The sequence below is a fragment of the Pygocentrus nattereri genome, chromosome 4 (genome assembly GCF_015220715.1).
Source record: "Pygocentrus nattereri isolate fPygNat1 chromosome 4, fPygNat1.pri, whole genome shotgun sequence".
Classification (NCBI taxonomy): domain Eukaryota; kingdom Metazoa; phylum Chordata; class Actinopteri; order Characiformes; family Serrasalmidae; genus Pygocentrus; species Pygocentrus nattereri.
In genome coordinates this window covers 7,778,375-7,803,170 of record NC_051214.1, presented here as the reverse complement: position 1 = coordinate 7,803,170, position 24,796 = coordinate 7,778,375, and the positions used below count along the sequence as shown (strand labels likewise).

The 24,796-nt window shown below is 40.2% G+C and overlaps 1 protein-coding gene across 17 annotated transcripts in view; it reads right to left on the bottom strand.

The window, feature by feature from the left end:
- LOC108415933 (cell wall protein DAN4-like) overlaps positions 1-24,796 on the bottom strand; it is a 215,498-nt gene that overhangs the window by 1,129 nt on the left and 189,573 nt on the right. For 8 of the 17 annotated variants that reach the window (XM_037537466.1, XM_037537473.1, XM_037537470.1 and 5 more), the window contains 2 exons: positions 2,836-2,928; positions 522-605 (listed from right to left, as the gene is read on the bottom strand). The exons of 1 other annotated variant lie outside the window; for it this stretch is intronic. In XM_037537466.1, the coding sequence (XP_037393363.1) occupies positions 522-605; positions 2,836-2,928 (177 nt within the window). Of the gene's footprint in view, positions 1-521; positions 606-897; positions 1,108-1,129; positions 1,769-2,835; positions 2,929-13,998; positions 14,237-14,321; positions 14,412-24,796 lie in introns of those variants that run through there. 8 more of the 17 variants (XM_037537469.1, XM_037537482.1, XR_005130166.1 and 5 more) reach the window with 7 other exon arrangements.

The window sequence follows — 24,796 nt, the reverse complement described above, 5'->3', positions numbered from 1 at the left end:
TGAGACACAGATACTGCATACTGTCTAATGCTGTTTTACTTGGTCATGCAGGCTCAGTTGAGTCATTGGACCATGGTATGGGCTTCATTACCCAGGAGACATCATTCAACACCAGAGTTCTAATGTGCACACCTGATTTGATTTAATATTTATTTACTCTAGTATTTAGGCTTTAGGCTTTAGCTCAGTTCCATTGCAAAGTATTGCTACTGTGTTCCACTGTGCACACCGAGCATCCTTTCTTGTCTATTCTTGCCTTTCTTCTCTAGTACTTTTTGGACTCACGGCCACCTCTTTGCCTCCTCATGCATTGTCAGCTGTTTTTGATCTTGGTCTGCTTTTGTTTTTTGATTTTGGATTGTTTTTAAACTATAACTAAATTACTGTGCTTAATTTCAATCCACAAGCACCTGATATGTTTTCATAGCCTGATACATATTTCAAAAAGTATGTAATAGACTGTGTGTGTGTGTGTGTGTGTGTGTGTGTGTGTGTGTGTGTGTGTGTGTGTGTGTATACACCTCTGCATCTCCAATAGATGAGTCCCCCGAGTCCCAACAGAAGAAGTAGAACAGGAATGAAGATGGAGAAGTGGATGGAATAACCTGGGTCAAAAAAGATATTAGAAAGTTTGCATATTGGCACAGATGTGTGAAAGAGGGAGAGGAGTAGAATACAGCAATTTCACACAATGAATCAGATTTTTATCTTCGCAGTGTTTCTTCTGTTCCTCTGTGTGCAGAGTAGCTTAACTGAATAGTTAGACAGGTTGTGATTATTTTGAAGAACTTCCAGTGCACATAAATAATCATAACAAAACCATAACACTAGCATAGATGCACTAATGAGCTAAGACATTATGATCAACTGCCTAATATGCCAAAAAAGAGCTCCAACCTGCAGATATATGGGCTCCACAAAGCCTATGAAGATGCTGTGTTGTATCTGGCACTGAGATGTTTGCAGCAGATCCTTTAAATCCTTTAGGTTGAAAGGTGGAGCTGCAGTGGATTGGACTTCCAGCACATCCCATATGTGGCCTTGATCACTAGTGGAAACAGCCCCTATATGCTAAAGGGGTCCCAACTTCTACTCTGGAACAGTATTCTACCACAGCAAAAACCCAATCAGTCCTCAATAAGGCACACAGAACACGGTATGAGGCTGATACACTGGACAACTTTATTTAACAATTAACACAATAAAAAAGGAGCAAACGGAGTAAGACTAATAATTCAAGGAACAATAAAAAAATAGCCATATATGTAAGACAGTTAACACCTCTTAACTATAAACTATAACAGACCCTGATACCGTAAGTAAGGCCCCAACCCACTACCAACACAAATACACTACCAAAAAAAAAGATAATCAAATAAACAAACAACAAAAAAATACACACAATGAAGTGCAGGATTAACAGGATGCTGTTAATTCAAAACAGCCTTAAGCACAACTGGCTAGGGCACCTATAGTCTCACGAATTGGTCTAGAACTAAACCTAAGCATATAAGAGGAAACCACTGAAAGGAAGAAAATGATGAGAAAAAATAAGAAGGACAAAAACAGTGAGCATCATCATCACCAGCAGTACTGCTCAATCTGAAATATAGATAAATCATACAATCAGCTCATTAACCATACGGACTGGGCCCAAAGTCTGAAACTAAATACGCTCAATAGGCTTGTACCTGTTGAAATGGCAGCACTAGTCACGCTAAATGCCTGGTGTCTCCTTGTCTCACCACACACAAATACTCTGAATGCTCTGTAAACATGAAGGCAGCATATGTGTCAAGGTTTAACCAAATATTACCCACAAAAACGTGTTCCTAGATCACCCACTCTAAAAATAAAAACATTCCTTATTATTTCAGCTAAAACTTGGAAAAACAACTCCTCTCTCTACTATTACTACCTATATGCCACGCACCCATTAGATTACAGAGCATCAACGCTGTTAGCCCCCAACACCTCCTTACAAATGAAAAAATAGTAAACCTGCACACCACTTTAAGCATCCTAGGAATGTCGCAACTGAGAGTTGGTTGTCAAAATACAAGTCTCCTAAAAACAATACTTTTCAGCCCTGCCGGCTACACATAGATGCTTAATCAAACGCAGATCTGGGGAACTTCAGACAGGGCAACATCTTGAACTTGACCATATTCAAGCAATATGGTCGGTGTGGCAGGACACATTATCCTGCTGAAGGAGGCCCTGCCATTGGGAAACTCTAGTGTCACAAAGGTGGCATGAGTCAAATTGTTGCCCACATGAGTGCCTGGACCCAGGGTCTCCTAGCGGAACACTGGCAATTTCCTCCACCAGCTCATTTCTTTCCAACAGTACAAGTCTTATTGTTTTGGAGATGTCCCAGTTGTCTGGCCATAAACATTAGGCCCTTATCAAATTTGTTAAGTATTCATGGCTCATTTCTCCCACATCCAACACATAGACTACATGGAGCAGCTGTTCACTTACCATCTAATATATTCAAGACCTCGACATGCACAGTTGTTACGAGATAACCAACAATATTTGGTTCATCTGTGAAAGTTCATAATGTTTTGGCTAACAAGCTAACAAGACATAGTCATATGCAAATGTTAGAACACCCTTGATCAATTGATACGTATCTGCAGATAGTAGAGTAACATATTGAAAAGAAAGAAAATATTAAATACAAAATCTGTCAGAACTTTTGCTCAGGTCACATTTCATGTTCAATTCCACAAAATAAGAAGTGAACGTGCAGAATTTAAAAAACTCCATACAAAAAATAAGAAAGCAGTCAAATGTTTAGTTCAGCTGCAGTCAGTTTGCTGTACTTACCATCAGGGTTTTGAGAGGAATGTGTGGTTGAAGTGGCTGGTCTGGTCTGCACATTGACCACTGCCCTAGTTGGTGTAGTTGTAGGTGGACCCTCTGTAGAGAGAGAAGAATTTGATAGTCAGTGAAGGAGCAGAACATCAGCAGGCAGTTCACTGTAGTATTTCAGCGCTGTGTGTTTTGGTGAGTATATTAATAATAAAAAAGGGCTAAAAAAGTATTCACAGTAAAGATGAACTACAGTCTGTAATTAGAACTACAAAGTGCTTCTAGATGGTAAGTGGAGCTGATACAGTGGAAAAGAGAGTAAAAACAAGAGGAGGATTTAATGTTATGACTGATCTGTAGTATAAGTAAGTATTTATATAAAAATATAAGCCCCTCTCAGACACACACCTCAAGTATTTGTAAATGTAAATTAACCACCCAGCTGAAGGAATAATAATATGATTAATATCCAAGTTTGGAAAATTTTATTTTAAGGATTCCTGAGCGCATTATTATTTTAAAATAATGTATAATTTTCTTTATTTATTAATATTAATCACATAATTGATGATAGCGATTTTCAATAATTATCTGCAAATATAGCACTCAATAATACCATGTGATAAATCATATGTATCATCTCTATGTGTTACATATAGTTTCTTAATGGTAACTTTACTGATTTCTCCAAAAGCATCACAAGTGCGTTCAACTGAAAAATAAATTGTTTGTTTATTATGTGTTTACTGGCTTTTGAATGTTTGAGAAATGGGAAATAATTGGACATTTACTGAAACACACAAAAACACACACAAACTCCAAAACACAAGTGTGAGCTTTCAACCTAGGATTGAGAAAATACATAAAAATGAAATAATTTCAAAGTGAAAATGAGTGAACACATCCTCACACTTAAATATGACAAGTTCTGTGAATTTTAATTTAATATATAACATCTAACAAAAATGTTAAATATGCTGGAACCGTTGCACAGAGAAAGTTTCCCCCAAGATGTTAATCTTATCAAATAGTCAGTAACTGTGCATTAAAATGTGCAGACGTGTGTTCTGTAGAGGACGTGTAAATTATTTTCACTTTAAAAAATCAATGATGCATGTCGTTTGACCAGGGTGCACAAACTTTTACACACAACTGGAGGTGAGCAGTGATGAGGGGGGCAGTGCTTAGAAAACTCATAGAGTCGGTTCTCTATACTGTTACATTCATTAATATTAATGAAGTTTTGAAATGCAGTTAGAATATAAACTGAGAGTGTTTTACCTTTTAAAGTCAGTCTGATGATTATATCTGAATTATTAACAGCACAAATATAATCTCCTCCATCCTCTTCAGTCAGGAGTGATATGAGTAGAGAGAGATTTCCTGGAGAGTGACCATTAAACAGCTGAACTCTGTCTCTGTACTGACCACCTTTAAGGGACATATCTTCCCATTCATTTCTGTTGTGTTTTCTCCAGATCGATGCCTCAGGCTTAGTGTTTAGGTCAGTGCAGTAGCAGGGCAGCAGTACTGACCCTCCTGGCTGGGCTGTGATAGACAATAATGGTCCACCATTTCCCACCAGAACACAGCCTGCAGAAACACACATCAGAAAGATCAAATTAATTCTAAACTCTTTTTATGAAATCATGATCACAGTTTTTATTTTAAGAATGTAATTTCAACCCACAGGTCAAGATAATCACTTAGAAAACCCTCAAATCTCCTTTATAAACAAAGAAAACAATACAGAAACAGATGCATGTAAAGCATATCATTACTGTCCTTCATATCATGTCAATATTCAGAATAAATGGACCAGAAGAAGTGGTTTGAAGTGACATGCAAAGACAAAACAATATTACTTTGACTTTTATTAAAATGAAGTGTTTTTGTTTGTTTGTTTGTTTTCCAGAGCAACATATACATGCATACTTATAACTTATATGTACATGAAATGCTGTCTGAATATTTTACATGTTTAAGGTCAAAATGCAACTCATGCTAATCACAATTTTTGACCAGCTCATAAATTAAATTTGCATGTTGTCAGTAACTCAGTAATGATAATAAAGACACTCACCTTCAGAGACATGAAGCCCAATGAAGAGAAGATAGAAAGTCAAGAACATCCTCACTAGTAAAACAACACTCCACAGCACACTGACCGCTCCACACCCAGCACTACACTAGCCCTGTATACCACACTGAGTACACAGCACACTGACCGCTCCACACCCAGCACTACACTAGCCCTGTATACCACACTGAGTCCACAGCACACTGACCGCTCCACACCCAGCACTACACTAGCCCTGTATACCACACTGAGTACACAGCACACTGACCGCTCCACACCCAGCACTACACTAGCCCTGTATACCACACTGAGTACACAGCACACTGACCGCTCCACACCCAGCACTACACTAGCCCTGTATACCACACTGAGTCCACAGCTCTCTCAGCAGCTCTTCACTGGAGTCTAACCCACTCTAATGTCCGGCAGCTCACAGGAGCTGTGTTTAAATCAGCTAGACCGGAACTCTTCTGTCTTTTAGAGACTTTATCAGCAGCTTCTTCAGAACCACAAACCACACAGAGTGACGTGGTGGTCTCTGAGCCGTGAGAACACTGACTGTTTCCTGTTTTGTGGTGCAGCATTTCACAGCTCACACAAGTGGACATGAGAAACAGACAAATAAAGAGAAGTCATACGCTGCACTTTTCTCCACTCCATCTTTCTGCCACATTGTTCTCATTTGATGTCTTAGCTTATTTGCTTACATGTTTGAGTACATTGAACTGACACTGACCACTTTTTCCTTCATAGTCTCCGTCCTGCATGTATTTCATAAAACCAAATCCAAATATGTTCACCTGGTAGCTCCTCTGCTTTCATGAAGTTCCCTAAATGTAAGCTTACTGTTCCTTAAGTTCCTTAAGCTCACACTTCATGATACACATTGCTCAGTCAGCTTTTATACCCATCCATCCATCCATCCATCCATTTTCTAAGCCACTTCTCCGTCAGGGTCGCGGGGGGATGCTGGAGCATATCCCAGCAGTCTTCGGGCGGACAGCTTTTATACGTGCTTTGGAATTTTGAAGTGCATTTTATATATTTATATATATGTATAAACTTTTTGTAGAGGTGTGTTGCCATTTCTCAGCAATGTGTTACTAATATGTACTCATAATTTATAATCTTGTGTCTCAAAGCTGTGTTTAAGCAGTTCTTACATTTTGATGGTTAAAAGTGTGAGAACTAAAACCACATTAAGCTCATGTGCTTTTCTGCATCTTGTTCTTTTTTTTATCTGTTATCTCTCTTCTGTGGTCTGATTGGTTGTTCTCTCTGGCCCTTTTATGATAATGAGCTGTGACCTCATGGCCATGCATCATCTGTGTGGTCTACATCTCTAAGTTGAAGTAGCTATAATAGTATTAAGTGTGGCTGCCGCAGAGGGGGGGCGCTGGGCTACACTGGCTGGAAACCTGAAAAGGCCTCACAGACACAAACACTAGCGTGAGTGACCCAGAGTGCATTATTTACACATACGTGACACATGAAATAAACGTCTCTTTGAAGTTTCACTTATTTCAGTCTTCTTTAGAGCGCTTCTCACTGTGTGTCCTTAGACACTTTTCATGTTCCTCTCTAAACAAACACCAGCTGACCATGATCAGGGGAGGAGCACCAAAAAAATACATGTGGGAAACTTGATAACTCTGCGTCTGCTACACACAAGATGCAGTATAAGTCTAGCCCGGCACATGGCATCTGGCCCACGTCTGGCCCACACAATATTTGTCAAAACACAAGTCTAGCCTAGGCTCATGATATTTTGCCCACATCTGGCCCACACAACACTTGTCAGTGCCATACCTGAGCAATAAGTGCCAAAAGTGGCAGAGATTAGGTCCAAATGTGCCTATCTGGAGTTGCAGTTGTAGGGGACACTGGCAGCAATCTGTGAAAAAAGCCTACTAGAGACATATAAACACTCTTGAGCTCTTTACTTGAACCCAACTTGAAGTCCAATTAGTGAAGGAGACCTGTGTTCAAAATAACTTAGAAACCCACAAAAACAGCTGATGTCAGTGCCTTTGTGGCCCCTGGGCCATGAGAAAATGAACTGAGAACATCTTCTCATTCATGGTCCACCATTTCAAAGCTCATAGAAAGCAACTCTGCTGAGGCTGAAAAATTCTAAACGACTTTTTCAGGCCACTGCTGTTCTTTTAATTTTCAATGTAAGTTGTACATATATTTTGTACATGACAGTGGTTTAAAGGTTCGACTGTGTACAGTAAATGAGTACACAGAAAAAAAACACAAACAATGGCTAGCGCTTAGCTATGTTCACACTCCTGTGTAGTTTTACTGCCCCTATAGCAGCAGCAGCTGTTTACCACCTGGATACCCTCCCAGCATCCCAGGAGCACCACAAACCATCATGAAGTTTTGATTAAACTGGTTGGAGTCATCAGTGTTTAAAACGGGAACAGCACTGGTCATCTGAGGCCTTTACTGGCCTCTTGCTTGCTAAACACTCAAGCTTCAAACTCTTTGACCTCAAAGGGCAACTGCAGCCTTTCTGAGACAGGATGTTTTTCCCTTTCCATGCAGGCACACCAGTCTCACATGACAGGGGAACACGTTTTCCCCATGCACAGAAAGGCCATGTGCTACCAACTCAAGTGAGCCACAGGACAGCTTAATAAAGAAGCAGTGAAATTAGTTCTGAAGAGCTATTCAATCTACATACATATATGATATACAACTTTGTCTGCCACTGAAGTCAAATGACTTCTTTTCTTTGAATGCTTTTGGAGCATTGGACTCTGATTACCTGCTTGTTCTGGCTTATTTTTCTACACACACCCTGGTTCAGCCTATTAGGTCATTTTATACGGTTATTTCTAAGTTTCTGTGCAGGCCAGTTGGTGGTTTACAGCTGTTTCTGATATCAATCCAGCAAAATAATGTCACATATTTTACTCAGACATTCAATATTTGAGTGATAAGTTACAGCTTTAGTAAACAAATATTAAATTCCGGCATGTTGTGGGTACATATTGCAGTAACAAGACACACATTGTGCTGCACATACACTTATATGTACATCTGGACCTTACATGTCCAAAAGTTTGTAGACACCTGCTCAACATTATGTCTGAAATTGAAGATATAATTACACAGTTTGTTCCTTCTCTACTGAAGTAACAGTCTGCTATTCTGGGAAGGCTTTGATGTTGGAACATTGCTCTAAGGATCTGATTGCATTCATCCAAAAGAGCATTAGTGCAGTCAGGTACTGATGTTGGATCACAGACACCACTTTAACTCATCCCAAAGGTATTGGATGGTGCTGTATCACTCCAGAGAGTGCAGTTCCAGTGTTCCACAGCACAAACAGGGGAGGATTTATTCCTCTCTAGCTGACACTGGGCATGGGCTGCCATCAGAAGTGAATTCCAGTCATGTGATACACAGAAAAACAATGCAAACTGACCAAAGGCACTTTCCTTAATGGTGTCATATAGTCAGTTATAATGGTCCCAGTCAATTTGTATACAGTTACATTTTCACAAGAATTCCAAGCTTAACTTTAGTGACATGAAGTGTGACAACAACTTCACCAAAGTTACTCAGCAAAAACCCAGCTGTCATCACACCGCTAGGTTTTAAGAAATTTTGCTGACTCCTCCACAACTATCAAGCCATAAACCCAGCTGCCTCTTGAGTCCTTACGCCATTAGAAAACTAATTGTTTCCTCATATGTGTTGCATCATTTCACAATTCTACTTTAAATCGAGGACATGGTTTTACATGAAAACACTACACATGAAATCCTCATGCAATATCTGCTTTGACATATTTAAGTCTTAGTAGTTTCATGTGACACTATCTGTAATCGTACAGACACATAAACGCTGCAGACCTCTTTACTTGACCCCACGTCCTATTACCAAAGAAGCTCTGTGCTCAAAATAAGTGACAAAACCATGACTACCAAAAACCCAGCTGACAGCACAGTGCCTTCTTGGCCCCTGGGCTGTGAGAAAAGTAGCTGTTTACTTGTTTGTGGTTTGATTTTCAATGTAGGTTGCTTATATATTCTCATATGATATCAAAAAATACCGCAATGAATATAGAGGGTTTCTTTGTTGTGTGCAGACTGTAAGTAAAAGGTTATGTGCTGGTACATTTTTTTGTTCCCGAAGGTACAAACGATGTAAATGTGCCCTCATATGTACAGAAGTGGTTCCAACGGTATCCCTTACATAGTCCACAGTGCCTGTTACAGTATGTTTGTTCTTGCTCATGAGAAAACGTGCTGCTTCCTTTTTTGTGGTGCATCTTTTAACAGTTTGTTAAAACCCACAAAGACGCAGCTACAGTTCCTTGCAGCGTGCACATCTACAACTTGTGAATCCTGCTCCACAGTGAGAGTCTGAGAAACAGGAGAAATCATGCATGTGTTCCATTTCAGGGTAAAGTATGTATTTGGACCTTCCCAAATCCTAATGTTAAAAACAAAACACTAAAATAAAAATGAAGTCAATATAATACACTTAAAAATAGTAGTGCAAAGACATGCGCTTCAGTTATGTGGCCTAACTAAGGGGACTGATGCTACACCCCCCCAAGACGATTCAGTACTTAGTGGGCAACTAGTTGTGGTTTATCCAAAACATCTCAAATGCATTTGGTGGCATATTAACTGACATGGAGGTTTGTCATCCTGTACATATGAGGACATCTATAGGTTTCTACTGATTTTGCGTTACTATAGCTAAATAACACAACACCTAAACCATGTAAACTTAACCTCAGTATCCAAAAGGATTTGTTTCTGCTCTTTTAGTTTTCAAATAAAAAAAGTAAAGAACACCTGCTCAAGTAAGGACCAGCAAAATGTTCTCACTTGAGCAAGAATTTCAGGCAGTCTTATCATAGTGAGGATGTGGGGTCTTCACAAGTATAGCATTACAAGAACACCCACATACTCACACACACACACACACACACACACACACACACACACACACACACACGCACACACAGAAAGAAAGTTTCGCCCATACAAGTGAGAAAGGCCCTCCCTCACTGTGGAGATGAAGTAGCCAGAACAAGCTTTTGAGTTTTGAGCTTCTGACCAACCTGATGTCTCAGGGCCTCTTGGCCGTGAGAAAACTTGCTGCTGCCCTTTTTGTGGTGCCTAATTTAAACAGTTAAAAAAACCCACAATGACGCAGCAACTTTTCAACATACACACCAACCACGTGTGAACGCTGCTCCACAGTGAGAGTCTGAGAAACAGAAGGGATCATGCACATGTCCCAGTTTCAGAACCTGCAGTTCTTCAGTGGACGGTACACTGATGTTCATGCAGCAGAGACAAAGTTTGCTCATGCACACATTCCAATTTACGTCCCTGCTCACACGGCTGATGTGATGGTGTGAAGATGTGTGGAGAACATTTGTTATTTTAAGCTGTGAGAACATTTGCTGCTTCAGTAGTGATGCATCATTTTAGGACCCAGACACTATTAGGTGTGTTTAGTTTCCCTGTTTTTTGTCAGTTCCTCATTCAGTTTTTATAACTCTAGTAAATATATGCGACAGCCACCTGCTATATGTTGTTTTATTTTCAGAAGACATGTGGCTTCTCAAATATGTAATCGCCTGAGTTGTAAATGCCCACAGAAGTTTGATATTCTTGTGAAACTGGACGTTTTGATGGCTTATTACTGTGACACAGTATAAGAGAAGCATCAGGCGGACTTATTTGTCTTGATATTCTCACCTGTAGGACACATGCAGGTTGCTGAAACTGCATGTGACGGACTGACACAGCAGCCAGGCCTATGAGTGTTTTGTTCAGGGCCAATATGGCTAATATTCCAGCTAATAAAGCCCTGCTTTAGTACACTGGGTGTTCACTATCGGCTGCTTACGATAACGATTACTCTTATAATAAAGGTTCCTTCCACAAATGAATAGATAAACACTGGCTTGTTTAGAAAACACCCACAGTAAAGACGTATGCACCATAATATAAACTTGAAATCTATGTCAGACCAGCGGAGGGATGAGAAAAGACTCGTAAGCTGCGAGCGCATCTCTTCACTGCGCCCAGCGTCGAATGCACCGTTTCTAGGACACAAGCACAGAAACAGCAAAGAAAGTGTCTTTTCAGTGGAGCGCACTTCAGAGCTGGCTAAGCGGCGGAGGAACTGATGAGGCATTTTTGGTGGATAATACTGACTCATTTAATCAAATATTTGACTTGAAACACTGTAAATATTTTAGAAGCCCTAGAAGTAATAAATAGTAGTGGAAATAAAATGTAATGCAGAGTTTATGAGGACAGAAACTGAGTTTTACTTGAAGAAAAACTGTGAAGGTGATTCTATTTTTACTGTTTCTCCACAATGGATTACTGACAGATGCTTCACTGGACCGCTATTTATAGAAATGGTGTATTTGTCAGTTTCTAACCATATGTGGAGTAAACTGCTGCATTAAAGAACTCCTGACTTATAACAAGACAAGGGGTGACTTGTGACGCAAAACACATCACGAGAGAGAGAGAGAGAGAGAGAAAGAGAGAGAAAGAGAGAGAGAGAGAGAGAGAGAGAGTGAGAGAGAGAGAGAGAGAGAGAGAGAGAGAGAGTGAGAGAGAGAGAGAGAGAGTGAGTAAGAGAGAGAGAGAGAGAGAGAGAGAGGGAGAGAGAGAGAGAGAGAGAGAGAGAGAGAGAGAGAGAGAGTGAGAGAGAGAGAGAGAGAGAGAGAGAGAGTGAGAGAGAGAGAGAGAGAGAGGGAGAGAGAGAGAGAGAGAGAGAGAGGGAGAGAGAGAGAGAGAGAGAGAGAGGGAGAGAGAGAGAGAGAGAGAGAGAGAGAGAGAGAGAGAGAGAGAGAGGCTGGGGTAGAATCACAGCAACACAACTGAATATTCATGTGCTTTCAGCTGCAGTCAGTGTGCAGTACTTACTATTAGGCCTTTGAGATGAATGTGTGGTTGAAGTGGCTGGTCTGGTCTGTACACTGACCACTGCAGTAGATGTTGTAGTTGGAGGTGGACCCTCTGTAGAGAGAGAAGAGTTTAACAGTCAGTGCAGGAAGAGCACGTCAGTAAACAGCTCAGTGTAGAGACACCGAACATGAACCTTTTATTTTTTTTGTAAATAATTTAGAACGAGCAGAACAGGGTTTATTAAGTACACACATGTTCATCTTTAGACATGTGACTATAAAAGGAGAAGAAAGCTAAACAGCTCAGACATGTGTAATAAATACCTAACATGGTCATGTCCAGCCGGATTAGAGCCCATTTAGTTTCATGAACATTGAAAGAATAACAAGCTAATAAATATTAAAGTCTGGACAATGTCTTTAGTTTAAACATTTAAAAATGCAGAGCTGTTGACAAAACACAGATGGAATTATCTACCATTTTAGTATAAGAAACGTTGAGTGGAAAATGTAATTTTTTCTTGATGATAACTTTCTTCCCCTGTATATTCCCTAATCAGTGTCATCAGTACAATGAGCTGAGTGATTCACACCAATGAGCCCAAACATTATGACCACCTGCCTCATATGAAGGTGGTCCTCTGTCCAGGCCAGGGTACATCGCGATTTGATGTACAGGCCCTGCCTTCTGGCAGGCTCTCTGCTGTGTCTGATCCACTCGCACCAGCACAACACACACTAACACACCACCACCACATCAGTGTTACTGCAGTGCTGAGAATGATCCACCACCCAAATAGTACCGGCTCTGCGAGGGTCCATGGGGGTCCTAAGCACTAAAGAACAGGGTAAAAGGGGACTAAAAAAGTATCAGAGAAACAGATGGACTACAGTCTGTAACTGTAGATATACAAAGTGCAGCTATACAGTAAGTGGAGCTGATAAAGTGGACAATCAGCATAGAAACAAGGAGGTGGTCATAATGTTGTACCTGATTGGTGTATATATAGTTGTCATAACTGCTACAGCCTGCATTGAAACATATGTATCAGTTTTGTCCTGTAAGAAAGATCTCCACTCTCAGAGCAACAGAACTGAATGGTCATAGGGGCAGTACACACATGTGTGGTTGAGACTGGGCAGAGAGACAGCAGTTTCTCAAAGAATCGTACTTGTAGGATTTTGGGGTCAACAAGTCTACAAACTCCACTGCAATGACACCACAATGCCAACAAACTGTTTAGAAGGAGCGCTGGAAGAAAGCCAGTTTAATCTAACCACAAAGTGTTTGAATGCAACTCAGTTCTAGAATCAGATGAGAAAGAAAACAGTTTTTCTACAGCAAACTCTCAAAGCAGCAACATAAAAAGACACAAGTATGGATTGAAATCTGTGTATATATATATGAATGACATCACCAAACTGCATAAACTGCAAGGTGATATTAATTAAAAGCTATTTAGCTGCCTCTACAAAAAGCCTAATCTGGGTGTCTTCCCAGAAGACCAGTAATGAAAACGAGCATCTATATCCACACAAAAAGTGTTGAATAACCACAAAATGAAAGATTTCAAGTGTATCATCCCTGTCCTGGACCTAAACACTACTGTAAAAAGAAGTCTGGGAGTCTGGAGGATCTGGAGAGCTTCTGTATTGAGGAGTGGGCTCTCAAGATTCAGTGCTGTTATGTTGGCAAACAAAGGTGACACAAAGTATTAAATGCAAGGGGGGCTATAATAATGACACACATGGTTTTGTTAAATAAATATTAAGGAAAACATTTTTATAATCCTTGTTCATTCATAGTTACACACAAATTCACATGAATGTAGAATCGCATAAAATATCAGTGATGCGTCTTTTTTCATGGTTTAATTTTGATGTTTTCTTGATATCATTAAAAGTAAAATTTATCCAGTTAAGACAATGAAATTTGTACAGAGCAAAAATATAAATACATGAAGCAGAAATAATAATAATAATAATAATAATAATAATAATGATAATAATGTTATATTAACCCCAAACTCTCAGCCTTTTTACATACTAAGGCTTTTTGATCAATCTCTACAGGGACTTCAATGAAAGCCGATTGTGTTGGCTTATAAAAGTGTGTAATAAAACCTTGGGCCTCCTGGCAGGTCGTGGCCACATAAAAGGTCAAATTATTATGCTATTACATGTGTAATAATACATCATATTATGTCACATTTAATGTGCAATATTACAATTGTATCATTAGCAGTTCAGCTTAAAAAAATAAGATACATATCTTGGCACTTTATGAACATCACCAGCAGAGAAATTCTTCCACTCGTGATTTTAAGAGGTTGTGTCTTCTGTATGGTGACGTCATGCCAGTGCTGCAAAAATACACTAATCCAGACTGACCACTCCATCAGCAGTGCTGTAGGTAACTCTGGCAGGATCTGACAGAGATAAATAAAATACTTGATAAATTAAGACACACAAGAAATTATTATGATTACAACAGCTTGACTGTGTAGTTTGTACCTTGGGTTCTCTTGGTGTGATAAACCACAGCTACTATAAATTGGAGGAAGATCACAGTGACCAAGGCGAAGGGGATGTAGGGCAGAGGTTCTGGAACAAGAAGTGGGTCATTTTAGTCCTTTTCTCTCACATAGTGAGTATTTATTTAATCATCTGAGTGCATTTACATATGTTCTTAAAGATGTGGACACAATCTGTACAACATTCATTAGATTTGTATATCAGTGTGTTTTTAAACAGCTACCAGCACAGCTACAAAACAACGACACAATCTTCCTCTAATTACATTTTATGTCAGTTGACATGACAATTTGCATGAACAATGTGCATTTATTCCACACAGTGGAACCTCACAGGGAGCGGCTCTTTCCAGAGACATAGAGAGAAGCTAGATTGTGTCTACCTGCCACATTCAGATCATTGTCCACAACATTGGTGCTGAAGCTGAGCTGGAGGATGCAGGTTCAGCACCATGGACAGTGACAAACTGGAGTGGAACAAGATAAAAAGCTACAAAAATGGGTGAGAACTTCTCTGACAGTGGGTAGAGATTTCTGAAATTAGGCCATTTACATATTCTGCTCAGTTTACTAAAGTTTCATCCACTTGCTAAAGCTGGTTTTGGACTGATGTTTTAGAAATGGGAAACTGTAGCAGGCACCTGTACCCCAGGCCCCAACGATGGCCACGAGAGCCTGCAGGAAGGCAGGGCCTGAACAACGAATGGTGACGAACCCCAATGAGGATGACAGTGGAGAGATCTGCTAGGGAGTGGGGGATGACGCACAAATCCCGACCAGCCACAAGAGAGGAGACGATGACAGCCACAAGAAGCACGAAAGCGGGAAACTCAGCAAATTAGATTGTTTTCACTGCAGGACCAGAAGTGCCTCAGGACTCGTGCACACCCAACCATTGCCCCTCTACCCTCATTTGCTGCCTTCCTCTCCCTGACGGGCTTTGTCTTCACTCTGAGTTTAGGCCCCACCTTCCTGCAGGCTTTCACAGCTGGGGACAGGCCCATGCCAAAGAAACATTTGAACAATTTTTACCGGAATACACATGAAAGCATGAAACCTAGGACTGACAAAATACATAAAGAATAATTTCAACATGAACATAAGTGAACTCATCCTTTACAGTGAACACACTTAAATATGACACGCTCTGTCATTTTTACTTTAATATATAACATCTAACAAAAATGTAAAATATCTTGGAACTGTTGCACAGGGAGAGTTTCCCCCAACTTATTGAACATATTGAAAAGAAAAATGTCTTTTTTGATTGAGAATTTGATAGTCAGTGAAGGAGCAGAACATCAGCAGGCAGTTCACTGTAATATTTCAGCACTGTGTTAATGTGATAATGAATCACATTTTTTATCTTTACAATGTTTCTTCTGTTCCCCTGTGTGCAGAGCATCTCAACTGAATATTCAGACATGTTCTGATTATTTTGAAGAACTTTCAGAGAACATAAACAATCACCACAAAAACGTGGACAACACTGACAATTTACTTTCAGCTGCAGTCAGTGTGTAATACTTACTGATAGGTGCTTGAGTGGTACGTGTGGTTGACATGGTTGAACTGGTGGGGTCAGTTCCTGATTGACCCTCTGTGGAGAAACAAGGTTTAATAGTCAGTGCAGGAACAGAACAGCAGCTACAGCTCTCTGTAGATGCACTAATGAGTTAAGACATTATGACCAACTGCCTAATATGCTGTTGGTCCTCTGGGTGCCAAGAAAGAGCTTCAACCTGCAGATACATGGACTCCACAAAGCTGATGAAGATGCTCTGTGGTATCTGGCACTGAGATGTTAGCAGCAGATCCTTTAAATCCTTTAGGTTGCAAGGTGGAGCTGCAGTGGATTGGACTTCCAGCACATCCCATATGTGGCCTTGATCACTAGTGGGAACAGCCCCTATATGCTAAAGAGGTCCCAACTTCTACTCTGGAACAGTATTCTACCACAGCAAAAACCCAATCACTCCTCAATAAGGCACACAGAACACGGTATGAGGCTGATACACTGGACAACTTTATTTAACAATTAACACAATAAAAAAGGAGCACAAGTAGTAAGACTAATAATTCAAGGAACAATAAAAAATTAGCCATTTGTATGCAAGACAGTTAACACCTCTTAAATATAAAAAATAGCTGAAAAAAGCCCTTTAAAAATGCAGTTTAAACTGTGGCTCAAAAAGGGAGAACAGATCCAGATACTATAGGTAAGACCCCAACCCAATACCAACCAAAAATACAATATACAAAACAAAACCAACAACACAAATACTCTACCAAAAAAAGCTTAATCAATTAAACAATGAAGTGCATTCACTCCAAATTGTGACCAAATACAATCAAAATACTCATCAAAACAGCCTTAAGTACAACTGGCTAGGGCACCTATAATCTCACTAATTGGTAAAACTAAAGAACAAGCAAATAAGGGGAACCACTAAAAACAGAGACCACCATCATCACCAGTAGTACGGCTCAATCTGAAATATAGGTAAAGCACACAATTAGCAATTAGTGCACTGACTGGGCCCAAAGTCTGAAACTAAATACGCTCAATAGGCTTGAACCTGTTGAAATGGCAGCACTAGTCACGCTCAATGCCTGGTGTCCCCTTGTCTCACCACACACAAATACTCTGAATGCCCTGTAAACATGAAGGCAGCATATGTGTCAAGGTTTAACCAAATATTACCCACAAAAACGTGTTCCTAGATCACCCACTCTAAAAATAAAAACAGTCCTTATTATTTGAGCTAAAACTTGGAAAAACAACTACTCTCTCTACTATTACTACCTATATGTCACGCACCCATTAGATTACAGAGCATCAACGCTGTTAGCCCCCAACACCTCCTTACAAATGAAAAAAACAGTATACCTGCACACCACTTTAAGCATCCTAGGAATGTCGCAACTGAGATTTGGTTGTCAAAATACAAGTCTCCTAAAAACAATACCTTTCAGCCCTGCCGGCTACACATAGATGCTTAATCAAACGCAGATCTGGGGAACTTCAGACAGGGCAACATCTTGAACTCGTCAAATTCATCAAACCATTTTCAAGCAATATGGTCGGTGTGGCAGGACACATTATCCTGCTGAAGGAGGCCCTGCCATTGGGAAACTCTACTGTCACAAAGGTGGCATGAGTCAAATTGTTGTCCACATGAGTGCCTGGACCCACGGTCTCCTAGAGGAACACTGGCAATTTCCTCCACCAGCTCATTTCTTTCCAACAGTACAAGTCTTATTGTTTTGGAGATGTCCCAGTCGTCTGGCCATAAACATTAGACCCCTATTAAATTTGTTAAGTATTCATGCCTGCTCATTTCTCCCACATCCAACACATAGACTACATGGAGCAGCTGTTCACTTACCATCTAATATATTCAAGACCTTGACATGCACAGTTATTACGAGATAACCAACAATATTCGGTTCATCTGTGAAAGTTCATAATGTTTTGGTTAACAAGCTAACAAGACATAGTCATATGCAAATGTTAGAACACCCTTGATCAACTGATATGGATCTGCAGATAGTAGAGTAACATATTGAAAAGAAAGAAAATATTAAATACAAAATCTGTCAGAACTTTTGCTCAGGTCACATTTCATGTTCATTTCCTCAAAATAAGAAGTGAACGTGCAGAATTTAAAAAACTCCATACAAAAAATAAGAAAGCAGTCAAATGTTCAGTTCAGCTGCAGTCAGTTTGCTGTACTTACCATCAGGCTTTTGAGAGGAATGTGTGGTTGAAGTGGCTGGTCTGGTCTGCACACTGACCACTGCCCTAGTTGGTGTAGTTGTAGGTGGACCCTCTGTAGAGAGAGAAGAATTTGATAGTCAGTGAAGGAGCAGAACATCAGCAGGCAGTTCACTGTAGTATTTCAGCGCTGTGTGTTTTGGTGAGTATATTAATAATAAAAAAGGGCTAAAAAAGTATTCACAGTAAAGATGAACTACAGTCTGTAATTAGAACTACAAAGTGCTTCTAGATGGTAAGTGGAGCTGATACAGTGGAAAAGAGAGTAAAAACAAGAGGTGGATTTAATGTTATGACTGATCTGTAGTATAAGTAAGTATTTATATAAAAATATAAGCCCCTCTCAGACACACACCTCAAGTATTTGTAAATGTAAATTAACCACCCAGCTGAAGGAATAATAATATGATTAATATCCAAGTTTGGAAAATTTTATTTTAAGGATTCCTGAGCGCATTATTATTTTAAAATAATATATAATTTTCTGAATTTATTAATATTAATCATATAATAAATAATAACAATTTTCAATAATTATCTGCAAATATAGCACTCAATAATACCATGTGATAAATCATATGTATCATCTCTATGTGTTACATATAGTTTCTTAATGGTAACTTTACTGATTTCTCCAAAAGCATCACAAGTGCGTTCAACTGAAAAATAAATTGTTTGTTTATTATGTGTTTACTGGCTTTTGAATGTTTGAGAAATGGGAAATAATTGGACATTTACTGAAACACACATAAACACACACAAACACCAAAACACAAGTGTGAGCTTTCAACCTAGGATTGAGAAAATACATAAAAATGAAATAATTTCAAAGTGAAAATGAGTGAACACATCCTCACACTTAAATATGACAAGTTCTGTGAATTTTAATTTAATATATAACATCTAACAAAAATGTAAAATATGCTGGAACCGTTGCACAGAGAAAGTTTCCCCCAAGATGTTAAACTTAGCAAATAGTCAGTAACTGTGCATTAAAATGTGCAGACGTGTGTTCTGTAGAGGACGTGTAAATTATTTTCACTTTAAAAATCAATGATGCATGTCGTTTGACCAGGGTGCACAAACTTTTACACACGACTGGAGGTGAGCAGTGATGAGGGGGGCAGTGCTTAGAAAACTCATAGAGTCGGTTCTCTATACTGTTACATTCATTAATATTAATGAAGTTTTGAAATGCAGTTAGAATATAAACTGAGAGTGTTTTACCTTTTAAAGTCAGTCTGATGATTAAATGAGCACCTTTAACAGCACACCAGTAAACTCCTCCATCCTCTTCAGTCAGGTGTGATATGAGTAGAGAGAGATTTCCTGGAGAGTGACCATTAAACAGCTGAACTCTGTCTCTGTACTGACCACTCTCACTGGATATCTCTTCCCGTCTGTCTGTTTTTGTGTTGTCTTTCTTCCAGCTGAATTGCTCAGGTGTGGTCTGTAGGTCTGGGCAGTAGCAGGGCAGCAGTACTGACCCTCCTCTATGAGCTGTGATACTCAGCAGTTGTTCTCTGTTCACCAGATTACATCCTGCAGAAACACATCAGTCAGATGTGATTAATTATCTACTCTTTGCTGTTCTTTTATTTTACATACACAAAAACATTTTTATAACCAAAGAAAAGAAAATAGAACAGATAAAATTAAAAGTAAACATTTCAGAATGAATGGACCAGCAGATGCTGTCGAAAAAGAAATGGAAAGAATCTCATTACACTGACTAACATTAAAAGTGGAGAATATTTTTGCCTTCTGCCATAAAGTTACTATTTTGATGATGCTTCTTTTTCACAGCAACATGCATGTGCATTGATGTACTGTAATGCTGTATTTGAGCGTGTCACGTCTCATGGTCATGATAATTGCAGTTTTTTTGGCACATAAATGAAGCTTTGTATGACATCAGTAACTCAGAAACAAGATAAAAAGTCACTCACCTTCAGAGACATGAAGCCCAATGAAGAGAAGATAGAAAGTCAGCAACATCCTCACTAGTAAAACAACACTGAGTCCACAGCACACTGACCGCTCCACACCCAGCACTACACTAGCCCTGTATACCACACTGAGTTCACAGCACACTGACCGCTCCACACCCAGCACTACACTAGCCCTGTATACCACACTGAGTCCACAGCACACTGACCGCTCCACACCCAGCACTACACTAGCCCTGTATACCACACTGAGTTCACAGCACACTGACCGCTCCACACCCAGCACTACACTAGCCCTGTATACCACACTGAGTACACAGCACACTGACCGCTCCACACCCAGCACTACACTAGCCCTGTATACCACACTGAGTTCACAGCACACTGACCGCTCCACACCCAGCACTACACTAGCCCTGTATACCACACTGAGTACACAGCACACTGACCGCTCCACACCCAGAACTACACTAGCCCTGTATACCACACTGAGTTCACAGCACACTGACCGCTCCACACCCAGCACTACACTAGCCCTGTATACCACACTGAGTTCACAGCACACTGACCGCTCCACACCCAGCACTACACTAGCCCTGTATACCACACTGAGTACACAGCACACTGACCGCTCCACACCCAGCACTACACTAGCCCTGTATACCACACTGAGTACACAGCACACTGACCGCTCCACACCCAGCACTACACTAGCTCTGTATACCACACTGAGTTCACAGCTCTCTCAGCAGCTCTTCACTGGAGTCTAACCCACTCTAATGTCTGTGCAGCTCACAGGAGCTGTGTTTAAATCAGCTAGACCGGAACTCTTCTGTCTTTTAGAGAATTTAGCTGCAGCTTCACAAACCACACTCAGTCACATGGTGGACTCTGAGTCACGAGGACGCTCACTGTTTCCTCTTTTGTAGTGCTGCACAGAGCACATAGGTGGACACAAGAAACAGTCATATAAATAGAAGTCAATCACTTCTGCTTCTGACTCGTTTTTTCTCGTCTTCATTTGATGCCTTAGCTTGTTTGCTTTCTTTATAGTCTGCAGCCCTGCAGGTGCTCCAGAAGAGCAAATCCAATATATTCAACTGGTAGCTCCTCTGCTTTCTTGAAGTCCCTCAAACTTCCTGCACCTCATGTTACATATTGCCCAGTCAGCTTTTGTATCTGTTCTGGTTTTAAGAGTGTGTTTTTACTTGGGAACTAAATTCATTTTGAAGTGCATTGGGAATAGCATTATATATAAAAAACACTTTACATATGGATATGCAGCCATTTCTCAGCAGTCTTTCATTAATTTGTGTTATAATTTATAGTCTTGTGTCTCAAAACTATTTTTAAGGAGTTCTTACATTTTGATGGCTAAAAGCCTGAGATCTAAAACCATGCCTCGTGTACTTTTCTGCATGGTTGGTTGTTCTCTCTGGCCCTTTTTTAGTAATGGGATATGATCTCATGGCTATGAATCATCTGTGTGGTCTACATCTCTAAATTGAAGTAGCTATAATAGTACGAAGTGTGGCTGCTGCAGAGGGGAAGGGCTGAGCTAAGCTGACTTTTAATCCGATGAGGCCTCAGAGACAGAAAGACTAGCATGAGTGAACCCAGAGTGCATTACTTACACATACGTGACACATGAAAGAAACGTCTATTTGACGTTTTCCTTATTTCAGTCCTTTTCAGCTTCTCACTGTCTCTCCTTTTCTTTCTCTCTATATACATGCATCAGCATCCTTCTTTCTCTACCATACCAACAAGAGACACTGTTTAGACTCCTCCCTGAACAAACACCAGCTTACCATGATCAGGAGATGAGCACCAAAAAAATGCTTCTGGGAAACACAGCAACTCTGCATCTGCTCCACACAAGATACAGTATATGATGTAGCAATGATCTACACCAAACTACAACGTATTTTACCTTGCATGTTGTAAAGATATGTATTGGTTTTGGCCTGGGACAGTTCACACATATTTACATTGCTCCCACAGACAGAAGTTCATGGGGATGGGACAAAATGTTCTCCCAGGATCACAATTGCAGCATTTTCAGGTCAACAAGTCTCCAAAAGTACAGTTAGGTGACATCATGCCAATAAACTATTTAGAAAACGTGCCAGAAGGAACTCTTTTCTTTTATCTAAACACAGACAAAAGTGCCTTGATACTACGGGGAGCTTGAGTGGAACTGGGTTCTAATGTGAGATGAGACACAAATAGAGCTTTTGACAACAAACTTGCAGGTAAGGACATAAAAACATGGATGCGCTGAAAATCTCTGTGTTCAATATGGAGTAGAATATGTGATGTTTTATGGCTGGTTTTCTTTCAAAGGTCCTGATAACCTTCTTTAGATATATTGTATCATAGACTTCATGAAATATCAGGAGATTTTACATAAAAAAAAGTCTCAGATTACATGATTGGCATTTTCCAATCTCATTAACCATTTTAAGAGAAATTGTTGGCAAACAAAGGTTGTACAAAATACCAAGTGCAGGCACGCCAGTAATAATGGCATTTTGTTAAAAAATGCATAATCACTACACTTTTGTTAGAAAATTAGATATCGCTCCTGTTTTCAGAGTGAGATTGAAAAAATAACCAACTTATGCATCATACAAAAGATAAGTGATTAGTCTTTCATGTTTTTTAATTTTATTTATTTACATTACTTTTTGGTAGCGTTAAAATTAGAATGAGTCTTGTTAAGACAATCACATATATGGGATGTTGTTTTTTACACAGTAAGCAACAAAATTGCTTTCATTAATGGACAACACAGGGTTGTAAAAGTTCAGAGCTAACACTTTAAAGGTGATCAACATAACGCATGCTGCAGCCCAAGTCAAGCCTGGCTCATGACATTTGACCCACATCTGGCCCACACAACACATGCTGCAGCTCAAGTCTAGCCTGGCTTAAGACGTTTGGCCCTGTCTGGCCCAAACAACACATGCTGCAACTCAAGTCAAGCTTGGCTCGTGAAGTTTGGCCCATGCCTGGCCCACACAACACATGCTGCAACCCAAGTCTAGCCTGGCTCATGACGTTTGGCCCATGCCAGCCCCACACAACACATGCTGCAACTCAAGTCAAGCCTGGCTCGTGAAGTTTGGCCCATGCCTGGCCCACACAACACGTTTCAACTCAAGTCAAGGCTGGCTCCTGACCTTTGGCCCATGTCTGGGCCACACAGCACATGCTGCAATCCCAAGTCTAGCCTGGTTCGTGTCATTTGGCCCACATCTGCCCCACACAACAGTTGCTGCAACCCAGGTCAAGCCTGGCTCTTGACATTTGACCCATTTCTGGTACACATAACACGTGTCACAACCCAAGTAAAGCCCGCCTCATAACATTTGGCCCATGTCTGGCATACACAACACATGTCATAACCCAAGTCAAGCCTGGCTCATGACATTTGGCCCATGTCTCACGGCTACAGTGTAGCATCACAAAGGTGGACTGATCAGGCAGCCTTATTGCTGTGATTTGACTCAAGTGCCTGACCTGTAGCTTCACTGTATCATAGCTCATGCTGCTGTCTGTCCCAGGAGGCCTCACAACTGTTGTGTAGCATAGCTCCAGTATCAAGCCAGACAGCATTGTAGCTGTGGTTTAGCACAGCTCAAGTGGCCAGCCCAAACAAATCATAGCTGCAGGGTAGCATAGCAAATTCACTCAAAAACACAAAAAAAAGTGCCTCTTGGCTTTAAGAAGACTTGCTGTTTCCTTTTTTTGTGGCGCCTCATTTAATGGTTCAAATATACCAACAATGACTTTTGTTGCAACATACACATCTACCAATTGTGAATGCTGCTCCACAATGTGACACATGGCTGACGATGGTGTGAAGATATAATTTGTTAAGTTGTGAGAACATTTGCTGCTTCTTCAGTGATGCATCATTTAAAGACACTTTAGCTCAGCTAGTGTCCATGTTAAACACCCATCACATAAGTGAAGTTCACCTACAATTTTTATTCTATTTAGGATAACTAAGCCATAAAATTTATAGAGTCTATGTTTATGAATTTCACCAGGTTGAATTAAAAGGTGCACTGAACCAAAGTGGACTAAATATGGACATTAATGCAGACGTTTTAAAGCATAAAAGGGTAGAATGTAAGGCTACATTTACACAGCAAGTAAAAGTGGCCTAAATTTGATTTTCTCACCAAATCGGATTTTTTTGTTTAGCTGTTCACACCATCTTTTAAATGTGATCTGTATGCAGCCTCTGGCTGAACAGATCAGCTCCTAAACCAACCTGCATGCACAAAAGAACAATACTTCACGTGGCTCATCCAGAGGTAAGCAGTCATGGCTACTAGCAAACACTAGCTGCTCCTATTTTTGTCTTCACCAGCATCACAGGAGCGATTATGAAGTTGTAGTGGTTGACAGCTGGACTCATCACTCACAGTGTGTTCGAGTTCGACTTTAAAAAGGCACGTTATTTGGCCACGGCCACTTTGTTTAGTTCATGTCCTCAAATTCTTTAAACTGATCTCTGATGCTGCGGCCTCGGGCTCCTCTGGCCACGTTCGGCCACTTTGTTCAAAACCTCTTCAAACACGAAGCGGCTATGATGAGTCTCTAATTTTTTTGTACAGAAACATCAGGCTAAATATCAGCGGCACGAAATGACAAATGTCGCGTTGGACTGATGTAAAAGTTGCATGAATTCTGATCTGGCTGTTTAGACTGAGT